This window comes from Pituophis catenifer, unplaced genomic scaffold (assembly GCF_029215685.1).
Source record: "Pituophis catenifer annectens isolate HBS135680 unplaced genomic scaffold, rPitCat1.0.hap2 SCAF_6, whole genome shotgun sequence".
Taxonomy (NCBI): domain Eukaryota; kingdom Metazoa; phylum Chordata; class Lepidosauria; order Squamata; family Colubridae; genus Pituophis; species Pituophis catenifer.
Genome location: NW_027256886.1, coordinates 45,462,290 through 45,488,505, shown reverse-complemented (window position 1 = coordinate 45,488,505; position 26,216 = coordinate 45,462,290). Strand labels below are relative to the sequence as shown.

General features: G+C 36.8%; 1 protein-coding gene across 1 annotated transcript in view; it reads right to left on the bottom strand.

Annotated features, from left to right (window-relative positions):
• The window catches only part of NEURL1 (neuralized E3 ubiquitin protein ligase 1), a 103,907-nt gene extending 78,335 nt beyond the window's left edge, over positions 1-25,572 (bottom strand). Inside the window, exon 1 of the mRNA XM_070945878.1 lies at positions 25,488-25,572. Coding sequence (XP_070801979.1) covers positions 25,488-25,572 — 85 coding nt within the window. The remainder of the gene's footprint in view (positions 1-25,487) is intronic.
• Positions 25,573-26,216: the final 644 nt, after the last annotated feature.

Sequence of the window (26,216 nt, the reverse complement as noted above, 5' to 3'; positions counted from 1 at the left end):
TAGTAAAAAAATCCAAATTTTTTTACTACCGGTTCTGTGGGTGTGGCGTGGCGGGCATGGTGTGGCTTGGTGGGCATGGCTTGGTGGACATGGCAGGGGAAGGAAACTGCAAAATTTCCATTCCCACGCCACTCCTGGGGGAAAGATATTGCAAAATCTCCATTCCCATCCCACTCTGGGGCCAGCCAGAGGTGGTATTTGCCGGTTCTCTGGACTATTCAAAATTTCCGCTACTGGTTCTCCAGAACCTGCTGGATTTCACTGATGTAATTTTCCTGATAAAAATACAGGGGTGGTTTACCACTGTCTTTTCCCATGCAGTAGAAATTGTTGCCTTTAATGTCATTGTCATTAAAATCATCAACAGATGTTTTTAGCATCTTCCTGTATCTCTGTTGCTATATATAGCACCTGCTTGCTTTAGATGGACAACTAAGATGACCTTCATGCATTCTGCTGTTAGTATCTACTCTTGACATTCACTCCCAATGTTCTTTGTTCATGCCACCCAGGAACATTCCCACCACCACAATGAGGTGGCACAGCAGGAAGTGGGGTGTGATATTATCTATACCCTTCAAAATTTTCTTTATTTTATTCATTTTTCCTAACAGTAGTTCACTGCCGGACAAATGGTGTTCTTAGCAGTACATTAGTGAAACCAAAGTGACATCTAGTGACAGCATGGGAAATGTCAGTGTTAAAACAACCAATTGGGAATCACCCATTAATTTCACCTTAATGGAGAAATATGTCAGGCAAACAAATCTGCATCTGTAGCCAAGCTGGAACACAGACAGTTGAAGTATGTGGTTAGGGAGGCATCTTTTGACAAGTTTTCTTCTGGTGAAATTAAGTCATATTTAGTCTTTCCATTGACACTGGATCGCCTTCTTCATAATACCACAGCACCAAAAATAATAGCAATAAACATCTCAGTTTTTCCTCTACCTAACTGCCCCATCAACAGTCTGCTGCCTAACAGATGACCTGATGCTATTTTTAACATCCCAGATGAATTAGCAGAAGTTTTCAAATGAAAAGACCTCCAATCAATGCCTGGCAAAGGATACTGGGAGTTGTAGTTGATCCATATCCATACATTTTAAGTTCCCTAAGATCTTGTGTTAAATCATGGAGAATGCTTCAACCTATTCATAACAGGAAAAGCATGAATTCGACACAAAAATACCACTGTTTATTTTCACAAAATGAAATTATCTTTCCACAAAATAATAGTTAAAATATGAACAAGACCTGTGTAATGATGATTAAAAGAAGTAATTATATTTTCATCCATTTTCATTAGATGTGTAACTTACTTTCCCCATCTTTTTTTCTCACACAGCTTAACAGATTGCTCATAGGAAGGAACAGTGACTTGCCAATGATTCGTGAGCACCGCAAATGAGTTGGCATAGACGTCTCTTTCCCATCTTTATTCATACTTTACGTGCTCTACATGGGGCCCCTCTTGAAGAGTATCCAGAAGCTTCAGCTGGTGCAGAGTGCAGCTGCACAGGCAGTTCTTGGGGCCCCTCGGACAGCCCATGTTATATTACTCTTCCATGACCTGCACTGGTTGCCGGTTTGCTTCTGGGTCCAATTCAAGGTGCTGGCTATCACTTATAAAGCTCTTCATGGCATGGGTCCAGGTTATGTGAGGAACCAGTTCATTCCATTGGGATGACCCTGCCCCACCTGCTCCAGCAGAAGAGGCATGCTGTGGACTGGGTCAATCAAAGAATTTTGGCTGGTAGGGTCCAGGAAAAGAGCCTTCTCTGCCATGGAACTTACTCTCTAGAACATATTGCCCCCTCAAGGACAGATCCTTCTGGCCTTCCAAAATGGCTTGAATATCTGATTCTGCCAGCTGGCTTGTGGCCCCAATAGGCAGTGGCATCTTGGGGTTGGTTAATGGATTAGTCAGACATCACCTCCTCCCCATGCTCTCTTTGCTCCCTTCCTTTCCATCCTGGTTAACTGAATTTTAACTGAACTTTAAATCATGGGTCTTATTTATTGTTTTAATGTTGATATGGTATTTTAATTGTATAACTGTAATCTTCCTGCAGTTGCCTCAGCAAGATGGGCTACATAAAGATTTAATAATAAAATAATTAAAAATAAATACTTTATCCATGAGTCTAATCTCTGCATACAAGTGTTAGAATATAGAGAGTGATTCTGTGATTGCTGGTATGCAATTTGCTTGGCTGTGTATATTTTGCTTATCTGTCAACACAAGAACTCTATAAAGGGGGAAAAATGAAATGAGAAACAAAAGAAAAACGTATATGAAATGTTGCACTTAACTGGCACGGAAAAATATGGAGTGAAAAGTAACTTGGTGTGGGATTTTTGTGGTAATGTTTTGCCTTGTTCTATATCTATATGTGGTCCCCAAAATTGTGGGAATCATGTGCCCATGATAATTCCCTTGATGCCATCAAGACTTCCTACTCACTCTTTTTTTTCTTTTTACAATTAAAACTTTAAAACAAAATAAAAAGCTCACCTACTATAAAAACCTCAGAAAAACTTTCTTTCTAAAGATATCTCTAAACAACCATAAGCATGTTGTGTAAGGTTGACTATGGTATACAGCTATGCTTTGTAACTGATTAAGTCTCCCCTATCAATGCCCTTGTGAATGGACAAGCCCTTCCCAACCCACATTTTGGAAAGAATATTCTCAAACATGCTGTCAAAACCAAGTGCCCACCAAGCCCCAATAGGTTAGGGATTCTTTCTCCAATATCATATTTTCCTTGTAGTTACTTCTCTGCATTCTAGATACATTAATTGGTATCACATACATTAAGCCATTTTAACACTGCAGCTTGTAACATTTGATCTGTTCATTCATCATGCTAAGCCCCAAGTTATGATTTACAAACCAGACACTCAAATTCATACAATATTCTAAGGCCAAAACCACATATAGCTTGTGAACCCAGCCAGTGAGTTAAATGTATTTATCCACAGAATCCCCACCAATATAACACTACCTAACTAGCTACTGCACAACTGAATAAATAAATGATCTGATTCCCGTTGGCCAATATATATTATCCATCACTATTTCTGCCACTACAGGCTGCTAAAACAAAAGCCAATAAAGAATTTCATTCAGCTGTCTTCTGAGCCCAATTAATTAATGCTGAAGTTGTATGAAAAGTAAAAGGTACAAAGAATATCATCAAGAAAATTCTGTGTGTATGTACACACAGACATAAATACAGAGTAAGAAATAGATTTTCTCATTATTTAACAGAAGGTAGCCCAAAAGTAATTTATAAAGAAGAAAGAAAGATAAATCTCAGGAGCAGATATTAAAAGACAGAGTATTAATGCAAATAAATTGTCCAATGAACTTTAATTAACTTTTTCATCAGTGGTAAGGAACTGAGTTCGTCTGCATTAAAATGGCATTTGCAAAATGATTGTCAAACAGCATGTGCTTCCAATGCTAATTACCTCTATCAGTTTGCTATACTGTTCCCCTAGGTCAGAGTTCATAGATTTCTCACAGTTCCAGCTAAACAACTTCTCAGCAGTTAACATCAGATGCAAAACTGCTCAGATTTTGGATGGAAATGTATGTGTAATACATGCACTTTATACAATTACATTGTTTTAGTTATCCTCTAAATATAGCACATAAACTCAACCCATAAATGTACATGTTTTTCAATTTCATATGATTCAAACATTTCTTATATAAAAAATGCTTGCAAACCCTAGCAACCACAGATATATCACCATGCACAATTGTAATATTTTGTGCTAAATGCACACAAGCACCCTAGAAAGCCATAACTATTTGACATATATATGTGAGCCATAACTATATGACAAGAATAAAAAGTATGATCCCCTTCAAATGTTTTAAACAACAAAGCCAGTATAATCAGCTGAGTTCCAAAATATGTGGAGCTTACCAGGTTGTTTCCTTTTCCATTCAAAGATGGGAGGGATAGATACCATGGTGTTATATATAAGAAATATGTCACAGGATTAGCAACCTAAAGGTCTCCAGATGCTTTGGATTTCAATTCCCTTTGCATGTACTCCATATAGACCAGGCCTGTCAAACTGGTGGCCTGTGGGCTGGATGCATCACACGCAGGCCACACCCAACCCAGCTCTGCAAAGGCAAAAATGTCACGATACGTCACGATACATCACATGACGTGATCGAGTTTGACACCCGTCACCTATTGAATAATTTGTTACCACCATAGTTCAATGGACAACATCATAATTCAGTGATAGAACAGATCACAGGCCTATTCCTTTGTCTCTCTATATAAAAAGATTGAGATTTGGTAGAGAACAACAAGCTAGATGAAATTAAAAAATAAGTGTACAACGTCCTTTGTTCCCAATTTAAATGCTTTTTTGATTCTGAACCACTACACTACAGAGAGTTGCATAAACGCATAGTTTTTGAAGACATATTTTAAATACAGAGATTGAAAACTAGTGCACATGATGTCCACAGAAATGACCACTGAACAAAAATAGTTGGTTCTCTTCTAAAATAGACAACGTAATTACAAAAATTTAAACTGTGAGGTCGTTAAAAGTATTTCACATTAGGTACAAGTACCTGGAGCCAGTAATGCTATGGTAACGAGGTGAGCAATGTATTAATCATACCCTGAAAGGCCAAAACGTAGTGCTTCCAGCAAACAGTAATTGGTAAAAGTAAGAGGAGGGAAAAGCAGCTGTGTATAATATTCTGACCAGATGGCAGCACTCAGAAGAATGTAAGCATTTTCTGTACTAAATCAAAGACCTATCTAGTTCAGCATCCAGTTTTCCCCAGCGACCAATCTGGAAAGTAGGGCATAAGAACAACAGCAACACCTTCTAGCTTTTCAATCTAGAAAATGGAATCCAGAGATACAGGCTTTTGACTTGGCAGTATATACAGTAGCTGTCATGTCTAGCAATCATTGATAGTTTTGTGTAAAAATTCTGAAAAAAACAGGGGTACCAAAATATTTTTTAAGTTAAATAGGTACAGCTGCCTTCCTAGACAAGATCTTTGAAGATTGGGCTCAGATCTTTGGGATTTAAGGCTTTAAGAAGAAAAATATGAAAGACGGTATTATTACAGAGACATGCACAACCAGGATTTCAACAAGACTGACAGATTCATTTAGTGTTAAAGGAGTCCTATTGGTGCAAAAAAGCTATCAAATAATAATATCCATTCTCTTTCTCCATACACATAATATTCCAAATATAATATTCCAATAGTATACAAAAGCTGAGAATAATACCAAAAATTAATCTATCTTCTGGGTTTTAATTTCTAGCACCCTGCATAGACAATGGCATGTGACTGTGGAAGTTGTGGTTCATTAGATTGCTTATCCCTATGATAAATAGACAATAGAAATCTGATATTCAGAAGTGCAATGTTAAAAAAAAATATGGAGCAGCATGTTGACTTTCCAATGTGAGAAATGACTGATCAAGATTCATCTCTTTATTCTGTTGTTACTTTAATAAAGCTTTTTATTATATTAGATATCTTAACTGGCTCACCAATGCAACATTAAGCATACTTATCTGATTCAGATAAGGCCAATCTGATTTTGTAACTGTTCACAGATAAGTAAATTTTTACTCTCTGTTCCTTCTTCATTTCATTTCCCTTTTTTTATTCTCCCACACCAGAAAAGATAGCTGATTATATGCTTGTTTCTCAGAATAATACTCCATGTTTCTAATGAAGAAAGCAATGGTTCACTAGACTTATGCCATAATAAATGTCAGTTCTTAGAGTGCCCATTACTTTTTTTTTGTTGTACATTAAATATCTTTATAAATATACAGAGTTCAAGTGTATAAAATCCAACTTTATTGTTCTACTTTTTCAAATAATGTCTGAACATTAGGGCATAATCCCTGGGAATTTTAGGGATATATGGAATATTAGAGATATTTTGACTCATATACAATCTCTACTGATCAAAGACAACCAGTTCCTTTGATACTGATAAGGCACAGTAGGTTTTCCCCATGATACTGCCATATCAGCTGACTGCATATTATAGGTAAGATGTGCATCTAAAAATACTTTGACAGACAGCTGTAGAAATGTAACTTATGAAGCAGTCCTCAAGAAACAAAACAATTACGAAATTTGAAACTGAAGAATCAATTTTTCACTCTAGTCTAGTGTCAACCCCTATTACAAAATATTTTTAGTGGAAAGACAGTTCACTAACCTCCTAATTTATTATAATGAATCACTTTGGAACAATACTAAATTAGCCATTCAAGAGTAATAGCAATTAATTAAAGTCTATATCAGTCTTCTGAATGTTTTCTTCAGAATAAAAAAAGAAAAGAGTACATTTTGGCTACGTTTTAAAACCAGCCTTCCCCCAACATAGGAAGACTATAATAATATAAAACAAGAAAGACCATAATTTGGCCACAGAGAGTAAGAAAGAAAGAGGTATCCCAAAAAAATCCTCCAAAGTTTTCTCCTGTTTCCTACAAATAAAGAATGCATTAGAATGTAAAGTCAGTGTTTTTTGTTATCGTGCAAGATTCCAAATCATAATTTCTCCCTAGAACTCAAGTAAACAAATAGCTCTTTGCTAATTTGTTCTCAAAAGCTGAAGTCCTTGATATACTGATCTCATAAGAATGATCTCTTAACTGTACCTTCTAAGTATGTTTATTACATAAAGAGATGCTTTATATATATTATAGCATTAATTCTTATACTTAATAAGAGTTGACATGAAAGATATAGATAAAAGATATAATTGAAAAGAATCAAGTAACACAAAACTTGCTTGAGAATGAAATCTTGTTGAAAAGAAAGCTGTGTTAACCTTGAACCCAGAAAAAAATAGAAATGGGACTTGAATATGATTTTGTCTTTTGCCAGAAATTTGTATCTTTTAAAAACAGACCATGTCGACCTTCTTGAATAGAAAGTGATAAAATGCCCTAAGGCTAAGCAAATAAGGGCAGTTCGTTAGAAATAAAATCAAGGTGCACCAAGGAAAACAATGAAATTAAGATGAAATATAAAAAAGACCAAATTAATGATGACAATACCACAACCAGTATAGAATTGACAATTAAGATATTGACATGAAATAGTAGAGAGCTTTTGCCTTTTTGGATTAATTATCAACAGCAAGGGAAGCAGCTGTCGAGTTAGCACTTGGTAGAGTTGCAATGAAGAAAAAGACATTCAAATGCCTGGTGTGTCCATAGCTACAAAGATCAGACTTGTGCAGTAACGATTTTCCCTGTGAAACGCTATAGAAGTGAACATTGGATTTTTAAGAAGCTGGATAGAAAGAATGTTGACATTTTTTAAAACTTTGGTGTTGGAGGAGACTCCTGAGAATATCATGAATAGCCAGGAAAGTAAATAAATGAACAAATCATTCAAAGTTCAAACTATTGTATTTTGGAATTTTGTGCAAAGTTCTGGAGAAGTCTTCAATGCTGGGAAAGGTGGGAAGAAAGACATGGATAATCAGCAGCAGTGTGGATGGACTCAATTACAGAAGGGATGTAACGTATGTTAAACATTGTTTCAGCTGCCCAGTAAATCACTCCTCAAGTTAAAACCACAGTCTTTTTAAATAATGGAAAATGAATGAAAGCAGTGGAATAGATGAACATAATAGGATATACATATAGAAAATGCACAATATCCCCCAGTAAGGCATAACAATTGCAAAATTGCTTGCATTTTGTAAAAGAAGAAGCTATCTATCTGGATGCTCCTTAAAGCTGCTATCTATATTCAACCATAACCTATATCAAATGAAAAGAGGACTGCTTCTAAGCCTTATTATGACTATTTGTAAACAATAGCCTTTCTATGAACAGAAGAAAACCTTAATATATCCATCTGTCCACATTACAAACATACAAAGATTAACAGTAGGTATCAATATATAGATACACAAAAAGATGTGATTGGTTTTGTTGAATTCTTTCTTAAAATGGGATTATCATTTGGAATATCCTATCCTTTTGAAAGGATAGAATATACCAGGAGGAACAAGTTAACTAGTTTTGTATGTTTTGCTTCAAAAAGTATGTGTTTATTATTTCAGATGGCGGAATAAAAAAAACTATAAAACTGTTCTAGGAAGGCAAAGGTAGAATATTTAGTAGATTTTGGTACTTTGGATATTAGCCATGAGCTATTTTTTTGATTCCCTGGATTATCTTGTTATCATGGGCTCCAGCAACTGCTGCATTCCCCTCTATAGAATCAGTTCTCCATTCTTCTGAGAATCTGCTATAAGAGGATATTGTAGGAACAGCAGATTTAACAATATTTTTAAAACAGTCTTGTAATGATGGAGCACTGCAGTGAGAGGGAATGGCATAGCCATGTATCATTGTTGGATTAGGGTAATATTCAAATCTCCACTGAGCCATGAAACTCAAGTAACCTCAAGCCAGTCACTATTGTTTAGCTTAACTTACTTCATATGCTTGTCAGGAGGACAAAATTGCAACATATTAAGTTCAGCTCTTTCAATATGTGCACCCTGAAGGCATTTTCAGTTAAACACATGCTTTACACATGACCAAACAGGCCCAAGTTTAAAGAAAGGGATTTTCCTCTGCCACATTTAGACCAGGACTTAAGAGTTACAACTCAGTTTCACAATAAAAGAAAAAACTAAGGCAAACACCACAAATTAAAGCTAATAGCATTGTCTTATTCTTGCCCCCTTTAATAAATACATTTATCTAATTGCAGCATTTGGTATTTTCATCAAATTATCTACCTGGTCCAAGGAAACTGTTGACACTGCAAACAAAACCATTACAAGAACTAAAGTGAGTAGAGAAACCTCATTTGGTGATCTACCTTAGAATCATATTGGAAAATAATATGGAAAGACAAGACAATAAAATGAAAGTTTAACAGCCATTCTCTTTCAGCCCAGCGATTTCTGAAAGCAGTTTTTCTTGATTAGTTCTGTTTTGTTCAATTGGTTTGCTCAGTTTCTAAATTAACAAATTTTGTGTGCAAGGGACTAATTATTAAGAAGTGTCTCCCCTCACTTTCCACTCTGGGTCTTAAAGCTGTTTATTAGGCTTATGCACTGCTTCAGATCCAAAGGCAAAATAATGTTTTTGGGAAAACATATCTACAATTCTTCAGAGTAGTTAGCCATGCCATGTCATCTCAGAAAAAAAAAAAACATTTGGAAGATAAACAGTTGAATGTGGGTCTAAAGAATAAGTTTTAATTAAGATGGATTAACTCAAACCTTTATTTTAAAGTTACAATCTTGAAGTTATTTTGTCACAATTACATTGTGCTAACTTACTACCGACACGTATTATGTGTGAAGTTAATAGCTGCTGCACATTCAGAAGACTGTTTTGTCTGATGCTCTATTTTAATGTCTCTTTTCTCCCATTTTTTTTAAAAATAGACCTGAAATAGTCCAAGCATTTTTTAAAACCTGAGGTATATTGATAATCATAATTTCCAAATCTGAATATGCTGTTCATCCAAATGTTCCAGAGCCAAACTCTTATTCAATGAATGATGTTAATTTCTTGAACAAGGGTTGTGCCTGGTTGTAGGACGTGGTGTTGGCAACAGATCTATTATTTCACTGCACAAGCCAGTGTGATCATTTTCGCCTTTTGTTAACTATTATTAGCATGAGACTATGCCTTAGTTTAGTTTGATATTGTGTAACTGTAATGCAATGCCTAATTAGATATAGTTGGATCCTCTGTTTTCACTGGAGCAATTATCACCGGCACCAATGATAAATTAATTTTAAGGTGGCATACACTGTTGTGACATCTACCATTGATAGTTGAACTACTGATAGTTGAACTACTGATTTTAGTTTAAAGATAAGTAACAAAATAGCGATTGAAAACAAAACACTAATAGGCATAAAAAGCTGCTTAAAATATTAAAATGTTTTACTTAATACTGGTAGTCAGAAAAAAATCTCTAATTTTTTTTTATGAAATATATATCAATTCCAATTTTGAAAAGAAACAACAAAAAGATTAATACTATATATGACAATCCAAAATAAGCTCTATTTTATTCATTTGGGTTTCCTTTAGGAAAAAAAATCTCCACTGAATTGGTGCAATATATTATTATGCCACAAAGCAACTGTGTTTTCCCCCATTTTAAGAGCAAATTTAAATAAGCTGACATTGTCATTGGAGCCACATGACTTCTTTACCAACAGATAATCATGTTTCTATTCATTTCAGAATTGGATCTTGTATCAGATCATAACCCCTGTAGCTATAAAAGTAACTTATCTATGATTCTGCTTCTTATTAAAATCAGCTTCCATGTTTATGACTATTGTTAATCAAACAGATAAGAGTGTTGCCAAGGAGACTATTTTGTCCCACATTGTGTTGCTAAAGCAACATGATTAAATTAGGTACTGTGCTTTTAACCTTCACATGCTGCATTTGTGCTGGTAGGAAAATTAAACTGTCACAGCAATAAAGTCTATTGGATTTCTACATTTAATGCAATGGTGTAGAGTAGTCAGCTACTTAAAAATAGTAATTGCCTTCTGTTCCTCTCCTTACCTTTCCAGATCAATCTTTCCCAGCTCTAGGTGTGACAAATTATAAGTTTCATACTTCCCATACATCATAGCCTGCTCACGCTATGCAAGCCAATAAAGAAATTCACTTCTCAATATTAAATATATCATCCAAATAGTTTTTGAGAAGAACAAGGGCAGGGGTGTCAAACTCAATTCATTGAGGGCCGCATAAGGATTGTGTTTGATCTCAGGAGGCCAGGGTGGGCCTGGCCAGCTCGACATAACTCGTGTTAGTGATGCCTGTGGTGAGCTGAGCACTCTGCCAGCAAAAATGGGCTCCCGAGCTCTGTTTTCAGCTGCAATGGTCTCCTGCAACCCTCTGCCAGTGAAAACAGAGCTTACGAGAGCTGCATGCAGCCTCTCAAGTTCTGTTTTTGCCGGCAGAGGCACCTTGTGGGCCAGATCTAAATACCCCGTGGGCCAGATCCAGGCCCCAGGCCTTGAGTTTGACACCCCTGAACTAGGGTGTCTTCCCTACTACAATCTTAAACTGGATTGGGGAAATAGGCAAAACATTATTATTTTTTTTACAAAAGAATGGAGCACAGGTACACACTGAATAGAATAGAATAAGAGAGTTGGAAAGGACTTTGGAGGTCTTCTAGTCCAACCCCCTACTCAAGCATAAAAACCCTATACCATTTCAGACAAATGATTGTCCGATTTCTTCTTAAAAACATCTATTGTTGGAGCGCTGACAACTTCTGGAGGCAAGTAGCTCCACTGGCTTATTGTTCTGTTAGAAAATTTCTCCTTAGTTCTAAGTTGGTTCTCTCCTTGATTAATTTCCATCCATTGCTTCTTGTCATCACTTCAGATGCTATGGAGAATAGGTTGACCCCCTCTTCTTTGTGGCAGCCCCTTAGATATTGGACCACTGCTATCATGTCACCCCTAGTCCTTCTTTTCATTAACTAGACATACACAATTCCAACAACCGTTCTGCATATGTTTTAGTATTCAGTCCCTTAATCGTCTTTGTTGCTCTTCTCTGCACTTTCTAGAGTTTCAACATCTTTTTTATATTGTGGCAACCAAAACTGGATGCAATATTCTAAGAGTGGTCTTATCAAGGCATTATAAAGTGGTATTAACACTTCACATGATCTTGATTCTATCGCACTATTAATGCAGCTTGGCTTTTTTTGGCAGCTGCAGCACACATATTCAAATGACTTGGACTCCAAGATCCCTCTCACAATTGCTACTGTTGAGCCAGGTACCCCCTAATCTATATTTATGCATTTGGTTTTTCTTGCCTAAATGTAAAGCCTTACTTTTCTCTACATTGTATTTCATTTTGTTACCCGTGTTTCCCTGAAACTCGGATAATAATATCTCTCCAGATAATAAGCCCAATCGGGCTTTTCAGCGCATGCGTTAAAATAAGCCCCCCCACCAAATACTTACATGCATGTGCAGCCGATCCTGCCATTTCCTCTGGTTGCTTGCCGTGCAACCAAAATGAGTTGAGGATACGAGGCCGGAGGAGGAAGAAAGGGGGGAACATGCCCTCCCCTCCCTGTTCTTTGCGCCGGCCGAGTGACTGACAGCTGCTGCCCTGATGTGTCCCGCTGCTGCCGCTGCCTTATATAGCATACTCTGCAAGGCTTGTTGTGCCATTGCACGCACGAAATGCAGCACTGCCACGACCTTCATCATACCGGCACAGCTGGTGTTCTGCCGCTCACGGCTGTGCCAGTATGTCAAACATTGTGGCACTGATGCCATTCGTGCATGCAAGGGCACAAGCTTTGCAGAGTCCTGCTCCATGAGGGGCATCATCGTCATGATGAGTCTCACAAAGACTCATTTCTGACAGGTGGGGTGGGGGAGAAGCAAGATGCGTGGAGCGAAACGTGGCTCCCCTAGCTGTCTCTTCTTTTTCACCCCCTCACTGGGCATGGCAGGGCTCCTGCCCAGGGTGAAATGCTCCTGGTTCGGACTGGATCAAGCAATCCGGGAGCGATTGAGGCAGGTGGTTCAGAGAACTGGTAGCGACGGCAGCGCAAGACTCCGCCCACCCACCCGGGTGTCATTACATCCTGGTTTTAACCAGGAAGTAATGTGGTTTTTACCTTCTGCACATGTGCAGAAGGTTTTGCACATGTACAGAGGGTCTGCGCGCACGTGACATGCACGCACACGTGAAGCAATCACATGCATGTGGCGTGTGCACTTCCAAACTGGTAAGGTAAGTAGTTTTCATCCCTGCTCCTGCCCCTTGCTTAGCCACCCGCCTCATGGAGCAGCCTCTGCAAGGCTTGTGCCGTTGCACACAAGAAATGCAGCACCACCGCGAGCTTCATTATACCGGCACAGCTGGCGTTCTGCTGCTTGCAGCTGCGCCAGTATGTCAAACCTTGTGGCACTGCTGCCATTTGTGCATGCAAGGGCACAAGCCTTGCAGAGTCCTGCTCCATGAGGCAGCGGTGGCGGCGGCACGATGAGTCTCACAAAGACTCATTTCTGACAGGTAGGGTGGGGGAGAAGCAAGACATGTGGAGCAAGATGTGGCTCCCCTTGCCGTCTCTTCTTTCCTCCCCCCCTCGCTGGGCATGGCAGGGCTCCTGTCCCTTGCTTAGCCACCCGCCCCACCTGTCAGAATTGCACCCATGCAATTTGGGGATGGCAAGTGGGGCGGGCGAGAAGCAGGACGCGCATCTTACCTTTCAAGCTCTGTGGCATTCCTTACCATTGTGTCCAGGGAAACACGTTGTAAAATAAAACCTTCTCGCGAGTTCAATCAAACTTCTCCAACTCACGAGTTTACTTTTATAACATGTTTCCCTGGACACAACGGCAAGGAACACCACGGAAAGGTAACATGGGTGTCTCATGGCCCAACACATCCTACCCCACCTCAACGGCAACAGCAGCCTGGCTGTTTCCCTTCCCCGTCGTCTTTTTATCAAGAGGAGTGGCAGGTGGGGCGAGATGTGGTTCCCCTTGCCATCTCTTCTCCCCCCCCCCCCAGTCACTGGGAATAGCAGGGCTCCTGTCCCTTGCTTAGCCACCCGCCCCCTTTAGGGATGCAACTTGGGGGTGGCAAGTGGGGTGGGTAAGAAGCGGGACATGCGTCTTACCTTTTCAGCTCCATCGCGTTCCTCACTGTTGTGTCCAGGGAAACATGTTGTAAAAGAAAACCTTCTCGCAAGTTCAATCAAACCTCTCCAACAATCATCCCACAAATATCAAACCCCCAGAAAACATCTTAAGAAAGCTTATTAGTTGCATTCTATTTGATCTTCAGTCCATTTATAACTTCATTTTTTCATCTGCAACAGATTTTATAAACTAAACTTGGACATTAAGCAACTGTGCATATTACAATATTTTGTTCTTCAGATACTCAAGATCATAGATAGCTATGAGAATTTTTGAAACACTAAAATAAATGGAGCACAAGTCTTGTTTTTGAGTATGGTTTGATTCAGGAGAATGGTTTGATTCAAAAGCGTAAATTCAGCTTTTTGGTTGTGATTGCGAGCCACATCAACTTTATATGTTCTCTCTTTTCCAACCTATTTTTTTCATGTAAACTGAGGAAATCTAAAGTTTATTACTTGTGGATTGGAAAAATATTGAAATACAGGAAATTATAATCTGTTCAAATTAAAAAAATAGATCAAATTAAGATTTCAAATCAGATGGCTTAACAACTATCATATGAACAAATATACCATATTCAGGTGTAGTGGGAATTGTGGTCTGTTCCTAATTATATGAAACTATTACACTGCCTCACCTTGTGTATGAAGGAGGAACATGTTAAGGGTTTATTAGAACTGAATCAATACAAATTAAAAAATCTATATTACCATTAATTTGAATTGGGACAATGAAGAGTGGTGGAACACAATTTCCAGAATTTATTTTGGAGAATGTGTGATTGCAGACACTCTGTTAATATTTTCAGGATTTCCTCAGGTTTAGTTTATACCTTACAAGGGAGTAAATATGTTTGCTTTCCTGGTAGATACTCAAAGGATATTTATAATAAAAACTCTCAAATCTGAAAAGCAACATAAGACCTGGGATATCTATAGAGAGAATTGTTTCCACCTATTTAAGAACATTAGTATTTCTTATTATCTTTGCCTCCAGCGTCATTAAACAACCATACACTGTGAAAAATATCAAATCTTCCTCTCCATTGCTACAAGGCTGTTTTTCTCAACCTTCGCAACTTTAAGATGTGTGGACTTCAACTCCTAGAATTTCCCAGCCAGCAAAGGCAGAATCAAGGCAAGCACTGGAAATATGGCTAAAGCTATACTGAGTTGTATCATTTACCTGATTCCCCTGTTATATTCCAGTTTGCAAGGTTAGATAACAAGACTATTTTTAGCTCTGTAAATTGACTCCTGTGTACTGCAAAATCAAAGGGATATGAAAATTAATTTCCTTCTGTATTCATAATATATATATATATACAAAGGTTTTTTTTAAAAAAGAAGAGATTTTTAAAAAAGAAAGGTACTTAAGTAAGCAGCTATATGAACGTAACTAAGAAAAATTCCCTCAAAAACAGCTGTTTTTTATGGAATTTTGATCAGTAATCTCTTATGCATTTCAGATAGAGTCTTTAAAAAGGACAACACTGTAACATAGTATATCACCAAAATCTATGTGCATTCAAGCAAACAAGAATTTTACTCAGCATTTTCTACTACAGAGTTTTCCTTTATAAAAGGATAATAAAAAATGCAGAAATTTACGACAGATGCACAAAATAATACTAGTTTTTTTCCCTTCCTCATCACAAAGCTGTCTCCCTGGTTACATCTTAACAATATTCAGTCTGTTTGGGTAAATGTACAATGTTTCAACACTTACCAATATTTTGTTTAGAATTATCACTGTTGTTTTTTTAATGAAAGCCTGAGTCCAACTTCCAAGAAACATCATTGAATTCAGACGTCAATAGAGTCAAGATGTACAAAGTACAAATAGATGTCATCTTGACTATATTTTAATAGCTACAGGTAGTCCTTGACTTACAACCACAACTGAATCCAAAATTTCCATTGCTAAACAAGGCAGTTGTTAAATGATTTTTGCCCCATTTTACAACTCTTTTTGCCATAGTTGCTATGCAAATCACTGCAGTTGTTAAGTGAATCATGTGGTCATTAAGCAAATCTGAATTCCTCCATTGCGGGGAAAGTCACAAAAGGTGATCACATGACCCCAGGACAGTGCAACTGTCATACACACATGCCAGTTGCCAAGGGCCCAAATTTTGATCACATAGCCATATAGGGATCGTAAGTGTGAAAAATGATTATAAGTCACTTTTTTCAGTACCGCTGTAACTTCGAACAATCACAAAATGAATGGTTATAAGCCAAGCATTACCTATGTATGATCCCATTCACAAAATATCGATACACTATTCATACATCATGACATAGTAGCAATGAATAAGCTGTTTTCTTATGAAAACACAATACACACACATTAAGTAATAATACAATGGAGAACTTAATATTAAGCAATTAGTTCAAGACCAAACTATTATTATATAACTAATCCAGTACTATGATGCAACCATTTGTTTTTATGTTACACTTAACTTTGGATTGCAAATCAAATAAACTAATGTCTTTAATATTGATATCCTGCACTTCAATTAAAAGCAGAATTTTAATTGTTCTCTTTTTATCTTCAGTGTTCTAAGCTTTCTAAATAATAGAATGTTCATAACTTTAAACATATTACATAAATACTACTACATTGAAACAACACAATGTATCAAGTTTTATATACTATTACAATAAGAGGAAATATTACAATAATAAAATACACTAACCAACCAGAAAGCATTATAACATACAGAAATACACAGATCGTAAATACATATCATGTTTACCATAAAAATATCTGAGAACAACCTTCAAAGCACAAAGCTCTTAAGACTAAAGAGCCCTCTGTATTTTAAAGGAAAACTCTTAACAACTGAGATCTAACAATTTCCTGACCCTCAAACAACAGTTTCTTCTGTTCCCCAATTTCTTCATTCTCCTCTCCTTTACTTTCCTAGCCATCACAATATTATTCCAATCCCAGACATACAGATTTCCTTTCCCAAACACAATGACAGCAAAATGACAAAATGTGCAACATGACATCACAAAGCAAACTCCACCATTTTGTAATTGGTCACAACGTTGCATGCTAGTATTTGCAGATGCCTACAAATACTTTGAAGTGAAAATAAAAGTTACCTTAGAATCAATTTTGGCTATTATTTTTAATAAAGCTACAATCAGAACTACTTCTATTTGACAACTATGAAAACAAAGCAGTACACAAAATTTCTACTAAATGTAGATTTCTGTGGTCCAGTGTGTCTCAAAATTTGCTCACGGAATATATTGGGAATAGCATCATCCCCAAATTGATAATCTGGGTGAGAATTCTGCAAATAATGCAGCTGGAAGGCATCCAGTTAGGAAAGGCATCAACAGGTTATAAATGCCTGGGACATATAATAAACTGCTAAGATTCTTATCTCAGTTCCTGTGAAAAAGAATTCTCTCTAACATTTCAGTTTTGCCACTCAGATACTGACTTACAGGTGCTGCCTTGCCTTTCGTATGCTGGGTTATTTTAATAACACCATCAATCTCTTATTCAGTAACTTTTACCCTGATCACCCAGTACCAGCTACTGAGGTTTTAAGGAAGAAGTGAAGGGAAAAAGAGGAACTGAGGAATAAAATAAATAAAAGGTCAATAATTACAGCCCTGTGAAACAGAGAGCCTTATTTACGGGAGCCCTTAGAACCCAAACAGAACAAACCAGCCAGATGTGAAACACACAAAATGGGATGGGGTGTGAATTTCTGTGTGCTTTGTCAGACTAACCTAAGGTAAGGGTTTTTTTTTTCCTTATGGGGAATAAGATGTTAACTGTACAAATCAGTTAAATAAATAGAAAACAAAGCTACAGCCTTGAAATAAAATACTGGAGGTGAAAACTAGCAAGGTGGCAGAAGGCAGGTGGGTGCTAAATGAATGGAAATTATATCTCTCACATTCATATGCCTATAATTAGTAGTTGCTGTACTCTAACCATGGAAACATCCATAATGGAAAAACAGGGTAGCTCAACTATTATATAAAATACAAGGCAACTTACTCTTTCTGGTAACTAACACCTCCTCTTCCCTGAGCAATCGGGGTAGTTTCCCTACTGCAATTGGGGATGGCTACCTCTGTCCACCCATTGAGAATTCAGTGAACAGGAAAAAACATCCTTCCCCCATCTTCCTGGCTCCTGTTACTCTTTCTGGGTGTGCAGTCACACTAAAAAGCAATACTACTGCAATCATTTTACTACTTCCAAAAACATATGAAATGTAGTGCAGCATTAGGTAAGTGAATGTTCCTTTCTTGCCTTGATAGGGCTTGAAGAAATAGATGGAGCTCCATGTTGAAAAATTCTGCTCTTGCTTCTGATTGGCACCAATTTTTGGAAGAGGGGAGAAAATGATCAACCTGTCCCAAAATTTTGTGTTTTGAAATTAAAAACTAATTTATCTAAATTGCACTCTGGAAAAGTACAAAAACTGCAACAAAAATTTTACAATTTTTATCTTCAATCCCATTATGAAATGGAACCTTAGCTTCTTCCTTTGTTCTTGATTCTTGGCAAGAGACCTGGTAGAAGAATGGTTTTGTTTCACCGTAAACAAAGAACAGAATTAAAGCTGTGCTCACAGTAATAGGATAATAATGGGACGAGAAACAATATTCAAAGCACATTGTTACAAGGTCAAATAGAAAGAGCAGCTGGGATCCCACTATCGGCAATTGTCCCACATATAGTTGGAGGAAACCCATATGGGATAAATCTAGGTGGTGTTGGTACATGTTATGCACAACTATTATATAGACCAGGTATGAAACAATGCAGTGCTGACTTTTAAGTATCTTTTTTAAAAAAACACCTGATTAAAACCAGGACAAAGGAAGAGCAATCACATGATACATTTGTCATATCTAACATAAAGCTTTGAACTTCTTTTTATCCTGGAATCATGTTTATTCAATATTCAGAACTCTTAAATAAAAGCAAAGTTTCTGGGCTGTGAGTAAGGAAAAAGAATGTTAGTTTGTTATATATGCACGTAAGGCCTATTTCCACCACCATTTCAGGGGTCTGTGCACATGGGAAATACAGTACTGAGACCATAATTTTGCAATTTGAACATGTTCAAAATCAATCATATGCATACAATATCAAACGCCAAATTCTGGTTTTGGTATAACACAATAGACTTATATATCCCAAAGGCAAATTCATGTAAATAATCAGCTTTGCATAAAGTGGAAGAATAGTTATTCTTGTGACTCCCCAAACACTGAAATAATGGCCCACAATTTTAGAGTGATTCCAAGTGAGACATTAATTCTTCAGTTAATCTGTCTCATTCATGGAATTTTAGGAAGGCTTGGGCATTGTTTTTATTGAGGATCATGTGTACTTTATCATATTGTTTTTATCTTTCATATTACCAAAGAAAGAAGCACCGAGACTCTTTCAGCTAAAAGTACATGCTGAGATGAGTCAAATTCCTATTCTCCAGCCTGTCTCACATATGCAGGATTACAATCTATCTAACTGAAAAATGTGACACATTCTCTTTTATGCTCAAATGGTATTAAAAGCTAAATAAACCAAGTCCAAGCAATTTATTATCAACCCTTCATATTTATTATATGCATTGTATAATTTTATATGTAACATGTACTTTTCCCCACAGGGCAAAATTCACTTTTAATGTGACAAATATTCTAAATTATGAGAGACTTGTTTTCTTTCAATCATTTTCTTGAATTGTTCATTAACATATACAAGATTTTCTGCTTTGCAATTTATTCTATGAGAAATTGTCCAGTAAAGTATGTGCCCTGAATAAAATGTACATCCCTGAGATACCAGGGAGTGGACTTGGGTTTGGTATCTTCTGTTCTCTTTTTTTATTTATTCTCACCCAATTTTTTCACACAATGAGCACCTTGCTTTGCTATGAGAAAAGTTATATGAATATTTAATGATATTCTGCAAGCTACAGCACAAACCCTCAAAGGAGATTTAGTTAGCAAGTTGGGAACACACTGAAAAGGAAGTCCAAAAGTATATTCATGCCACTGCATGTGCACAAAAGAAAGTGAATCATTCATTATTGTTTTGCTTCAAAATGCTGAGATAAGAAAAACTACTTTGCATGTTGTCTAATAAAGTGCTTATGTTCTTAGCCTTAGTGGATTTCATTGGAACTGAAAGTACCCCAGCTTCAAAAAATGGAGAGTGGTTAATTAAAAATATTTAAAAGACAATTCTAACATCTAAATTTTTTTGGTTAATTTTACAATTCTTACAAATTAACATTCCATTCAAAAGCATGGGTCCATCCTGGACATTCTATCTAGGAAATGTTTTTATACCTTTCTTCATTCATGAAAACCTGGAAGAACCATTTCTAAGTGTCTGCTCTGGCCTTTTAGATAGATGTCCCCTTCTCCTATCCCTTTTGATGATCTAGATGCTACTTAAGACCCAACTTTTCAGTGGATAATCTGGAGATTAGTTGAAGTCATCATACTGATTTTTCAAATTAATTAATTTTCAAATTTATCATCTTTATTTCAAATTAATTTGTTTTGATTTTATTCCCTGGCTATCTCATTTTATTATTAGTTATTAATTTTTTACAAGTATTGGTTTCTTAATTTTTAACATGGATATTTTAATTGTATGTTGTTTATTTGTTATATATTGTATGTTGTTTATTATATATGTTTATATATATGATTATATATAATTTTAATAGACATGCCATTTTGGGAAAATGGAATACAAATAAACCCAGGTCGTGCCAGAAAACACCTCTGTGGATTTCAAATTTAGCCAATTTTACAAAATAATTAATCTTCCTCAAATTTATTTTTACAAGCTATTTCTTTTTAAAATAAATAGAATAGAATAGAGTAGAGTAGAATAGAATAGAATAGAATAGAATAGAATAGAATAGAATAGAATAGAATAGAATAGAATAATAACTATTTTCAATTTGAATGTACACTAATCAGCATACATTAAACTGAAATTTCATTGCGTACAACCCTCAAAGGGTCACCTCCTCCAATATACACTACATAGGTAAAGGTAAAGGTTCCCCTGCACATGTGTGCTAGTTGTTTCTGGCTCTTTGGGGGGGCGGTGCTCATCTCCATTTCAAAGCCGAAGAGTTGTCCAAAGACATCTCCGTGGTCATGTGGCCGGCATGACTCAATTCTGAAGGCGCACAGAGCACTGTTACCTTCCCACCACAGTGGTCCCTATTTTTCTACTTGCATTTTTTACGTGCTTTCGAACTGCTAAGTTGGCAGAAGCTGGGACAAGTAATGGGAGCTCATCCCGTTACGCGGCACTAGGGATTCAAACTGCTGAACTGCCGACCTTCTGATCGACAAGCTCAGCGTCTTAGCCACTGAGCCACCACATTCCTACATACACTACATAAACATGACAAAACAAATACAGAATTATGTATATACACACATATAATATATGACACAGAGAAATTCATATCTGAATTTCATAAATGAAATTTAATGAAATTGAAAAGTAACTTTGATTTTTATTTATAGGTCTATTTCTGTCCTTACTTCCCTAAAAGCTACATATTAAGAACATTAGGTGGTATACTGTATACTGTATAGAGTTTTACATCCATTTTTGGATTGGAGAGGAAGGTTTCGGGAATCTCCAACTGATAAGGGCATTTCTGAATCCCTATAGAAAGCCAAGCTCTCTTGGTGATCTTTTTCAGTTCTGCATATTTTGTTCTTTTGTATCTACCTGCCAAGTAGTAAAATGACTTATTGTATACCATTATTACTTAATTCATACTGAAATGATCATCTTACTTTTACGTAAATATGTGATGAATCACAATAAAATGCTATCCTATTCAAGAAGATTGGAATAAGGTAAAGACAATGGAAAAAAATAAAGACAGTTTTTCACAAAAGATATTTCTCTTTATTGTTCAAGAAACTGAATTAAAAAAAACCCATACTCAGTCCTATTGCTTTTACATGGCTTCTTTCTTAGCCCCCATGAACTCTCTGAAGTCCCCTATCAAGGACATGACTTGGCTACGGTACTTTTCAGAAGATTTATAACTTACAAGAAACATACAATGTTTCTTATAAATTACAAATGCAACGAGTAAGATTCAAAAGCATAAAAGTTCTGTCAATCTATTTGAACCACAGCAATTTGAAACATCATCTTTTCATCAGTAGTGATGGGATGGGTAAAGAAGAAATCTGTTTGTAACCATTTTTATATATACATTTATCTAGCTAATCTCTCGTTCATATATACTGAAAGTATATATGAACACTTATATACTGAAATTAACACTTTTCAACATTTTAAATCAGAGTTTGCAACTCAATTTAAAATAGTATTAAAAAGCATATGAGAGCTAATTTGGTGTAGTAGTTAAGGCACTAGATTAGAAACCAGGAGATGGTGAATTCTAGTCCTGCCTTGGTAGAAAACCAGCTATATGGCCTTGGCCAGTCATTCTCTCTCAACCCTAGGAAGCAGGTGATGGCAAACTACTTCTGAAGTCTTACCAAGAAAAGTGCCGGAACTTGTCCAGGCAGTTGCCAAGAGTCAAGACTGACTTTTAAAAAATGTATATTCAAAAAGAATATCCAGTAATGGGTAAAATAGGGAAAAATACACAAAATATATTCTATTCTATAAGGAAAAATATCATGCCAAACACAAAGAAATGCATATAACAATGTTGATATTAGGAGAAATATACTCAAAAATGTGAATTTTCATACAGCTTTCTTATATGATTAATTCATTAATTAATACAAATAGGCTGAAATGAATGTACTATAGAATCAGAAAAATAAGAAATGGACAGAAATTGAAACTGAGATTGATTCAAACTTAGTCACCAAATATCATTCATAATCTTGTTCTTTTAGGAGAATAGCCATGTTATTCTATGGCAAACAAAAATCTAAAGGGTAACACTAAAAGCCTAGAAAGATGCTATCAAATTTATTCTGAATCTGCTTATCAGAAATTGATGAAGTTCTGGGTTTTGATAATTAATTTGTTTATGATGAATAGAAGTACTGTTATCATTCATTCTAATTCAAAACGTCATTGATATTAGGCTTATTATCAGTATTGAAGGAAGTTGAAAGTTACTTTCTTTGAATAGCTTTTGTTCCTTTCTGTTTCCATTCCCCACTCCTGCCTTCTTATCCATTTCTTTTTATTTTTAATGGTTTTTTTTATTTTTTGTGTGTGTGCATTTTATACTTTTTAAAAAGTTTTGAGAAGGAAAAATGGATGAAGTTCACCAAATTTACCTGAACTTATAAATGCGGATATAGGTAGCCTTCTTTAAAACATTTTGGATAACTGAAAAAGTAAGATGTAGCTGGAAAAATGATATTGTGTCTCTTTGTACAGTTGCAAGAACTGTAACAACCTTTCCCAATCTGATTTCTTCCAGATGGGTTAGGTCCCTTAGGAGTATATGCTCCAAAATGTCCCAACACTTTTCATAGACAACAGATTAGTGTGAGATGGACTTTAAGAGAGAGAGAGCCTACAACTCCATATATATAATTTTTATGGACTCTGAATTTCAGTATTAGTACCACTATCTTGTTTAGAGAAGATTATTCACAAAGATAAGCAAGAAGTCCTTATTTTAAAGACAAACAGACATCACTAAAGCTATGAGGATTTCTGCATCCCTCCCAATCTGAAACATTGTTAGGAAAATAGACTGAAATAAAATACATCTTCAGTTAAAATATATTTCCACAAGTGTAACAAAATAGTGTCACATTCATAATTTTGCGCTGCTATGCCTCCAAAGCATTTTAGAGAAATCTGTCAAATGCAATCAAACTTGTTTATTCTTCATGTAAACGTAGGACCTAAGGCAATCTTCTTTTTGGGGGGAAAAATGGAAAAAGCACATATTGTCCCTGGCAGTTACTTGGCAGGATTGTTTTTAAAATACAAGGCAAGAGAAAGCTTAGTTAACACTTCGTTTAAGTGATTTCAGTCCTTTAGCATTTAAACTCTACAAGGACCATTTTGTCTATTTGCTAGAAGTAGTGACAGCCCAGCAACCAAACCCAGTTTAACTGGGGATTAGGAAGAGATATGAAATGCACCCAAAAGCATGTCATATGAAAGCAATTCAAGTCAGGTTATTCCAAACTGCATTTGTGTTCCATAAGTATAAGCTAATAATAATTACGAGGATATGTGGTGTCAGTTTATGGATTCTATAATTTAAGTTTCTCCCAGAATAATTTCCAGTTGAGAAGCTTGTTCTAATGATAAATCTTTCTTGGCAGTTTACAACAGAATCCTAACTACTGCAGACTGATACAGAATGATGGTTCTGGGAAAGATTCATCTGCTTGCCTCCTTTTTTACACATCTAATTTTAAACTGAGCAATTGCTTGCCCTGATTTCTCTCTGACTCAGTCCATGTTGTAATTGTCTTCTTGATCATCATTTGCAGAACTAGACAAAGCTACTAATACTCTTGAAACTACATAGGAGCTTCATTAAAATAACAATAGATCATTTGATTTCAAACATTTTTCATTATCAATCTGTACATTGCCCTACACTTAATCGCCTCTTCTTATGTTGTAAACAAATGAAGCAACCAAAGTGCAAGTATGAAAGATTGGAAAACACGGGATGCAGAAGGTTCATTTTTCATTAATCGTCTTTTTAACAGCCAACCCTGGTTGTCTTATTTTAAAACTGAATTAGTGAATGTAATATGCATGAAATATATACCTGTTATTCTAGATTGTTCAACAAAATAAGTAAATAGATAAATAGATGGAAATACTTTTTAAAATAAGAGAGTTCTCAGTGGTTGAGAAATCATTTAATTTTGTATAATTGACATCCATTTAGTCCCAAACAATTTATGGAATAAGTATATTCTGCCTTCATGTTTTGTGACCCAGCAGGATATTTTTGTGCAATGCCTAGGAGTCCAGTATACCAAAAGAAGCTCAGGTGATTCATATGCTGGGTATTTAGATTTGCAAACAAATCTATTGGGAATTATGTCAGTAGTGACTGCTGAAGATTTTTAAACATAACAGCATCTAGAAAGGATTGTAATATTTAATCAAATCTGAATTACAACCATCAGGATATCATTGATGCACATAAAATCTGTTATTCCTAAAATGGATCCTCCCACTCAAAAAGATGACATTTCTGGGGTTACCAAGACAACAGCAGCTGCAGCACACTCATTCAGAAGTATATCGCCTAGTTCCTTAAGACATGTTATTCCTCCTTCCTTTTTGATGCCATCTTAATGTGTTATTTACCCAATTCATAGTTGAAGAAAGAGTCAGGAGAGGTATAAACCCATTTCCCTGCAATAACTCAGCAGTAAAGTCCAACGAGACTTATTTCCAAAGAAAAACATTGACTCCCAAGTATCCAGATACATGATTGCAAAGGAATCAAGTTTTTCTATTTCTGCAACAAAATTCCCCATCACAAGAGTAAAAAAGAAAAAAGAGAGAGAAAGCAAACAAAAAAGATTCTTATTGGGGAAGGGTTTCAGGTGACTTTAACCATCCTGGGATGTATTACAGAATGGAGGGGAGGGTGGGTGGGTTTAGAGGCTGATATTTAATAATGTATAAGCTTTGATTGAGGACTCCTATAATATCCAAACTTTCAAGGGCTTCAGTCAGCATTTCATGCTACACGCTAAATTCAAGACCAGATGAAGTTCTTACCTTTGAGATGTTGATGATGGACCCTGTGGAAGCGGTTGGGGTTGCCCCTAGGCATTGCTGGGATGCTGGAGAAACTGTTCCCCATGGCACCAAAGGCAGCTAAGGGGATGACAAGAACTGGAAGGCTCTAGGTTTGTTGTGCTGCTCTGGGTTAGGGGAAGGGGGTCATGGAGGGTAGCAAAGGGCTGGTCTCTCCCCTCCCGTCTTCGGACCTTCCTCCTCCTCTCTCTCGATAGCCCTTCGGCTTAAGATCCCCTTTGTCTCTCCTTCCTCATAAATGGTGCTAAATCCACATCTCCTTGGCTGTCATGCATGGGAAACCAACGGCAAGAAGCTGTCTCCCCGTTGGGCTAACAGCCTGGAAGCCTTCTGCGGCGCTCTGCTCTGTATCCCTCGGGGAATTCAGGTGGATTCGAATCCCATCAAATCCTCGCTCCGAGTCCCGCTTCTCTTTCGGCGTCCCTTCTCACCCCCTCTCCCTTCCCGCTGGCTCCCTCCGTCTACTTTACCTTGCCCAGGCAAAGCAAGAGGAGGGATGTCATCTGGCCCCGCCTTCGCTCAGCCATCAGCTGCAGCTGAAACTTGGCGTCTCCTAATCCTTCGATCAGCCACCCCCCACCCGCCACCTTCCTCCTCCTCCTCCCCCGGCATTTCTTCCTTATCTGGGGTGGGGGAGAGCTGTGGCGCCCCTTTCCAATCTGGTTGTTATGGCGATAGCTGCCTTCTCAG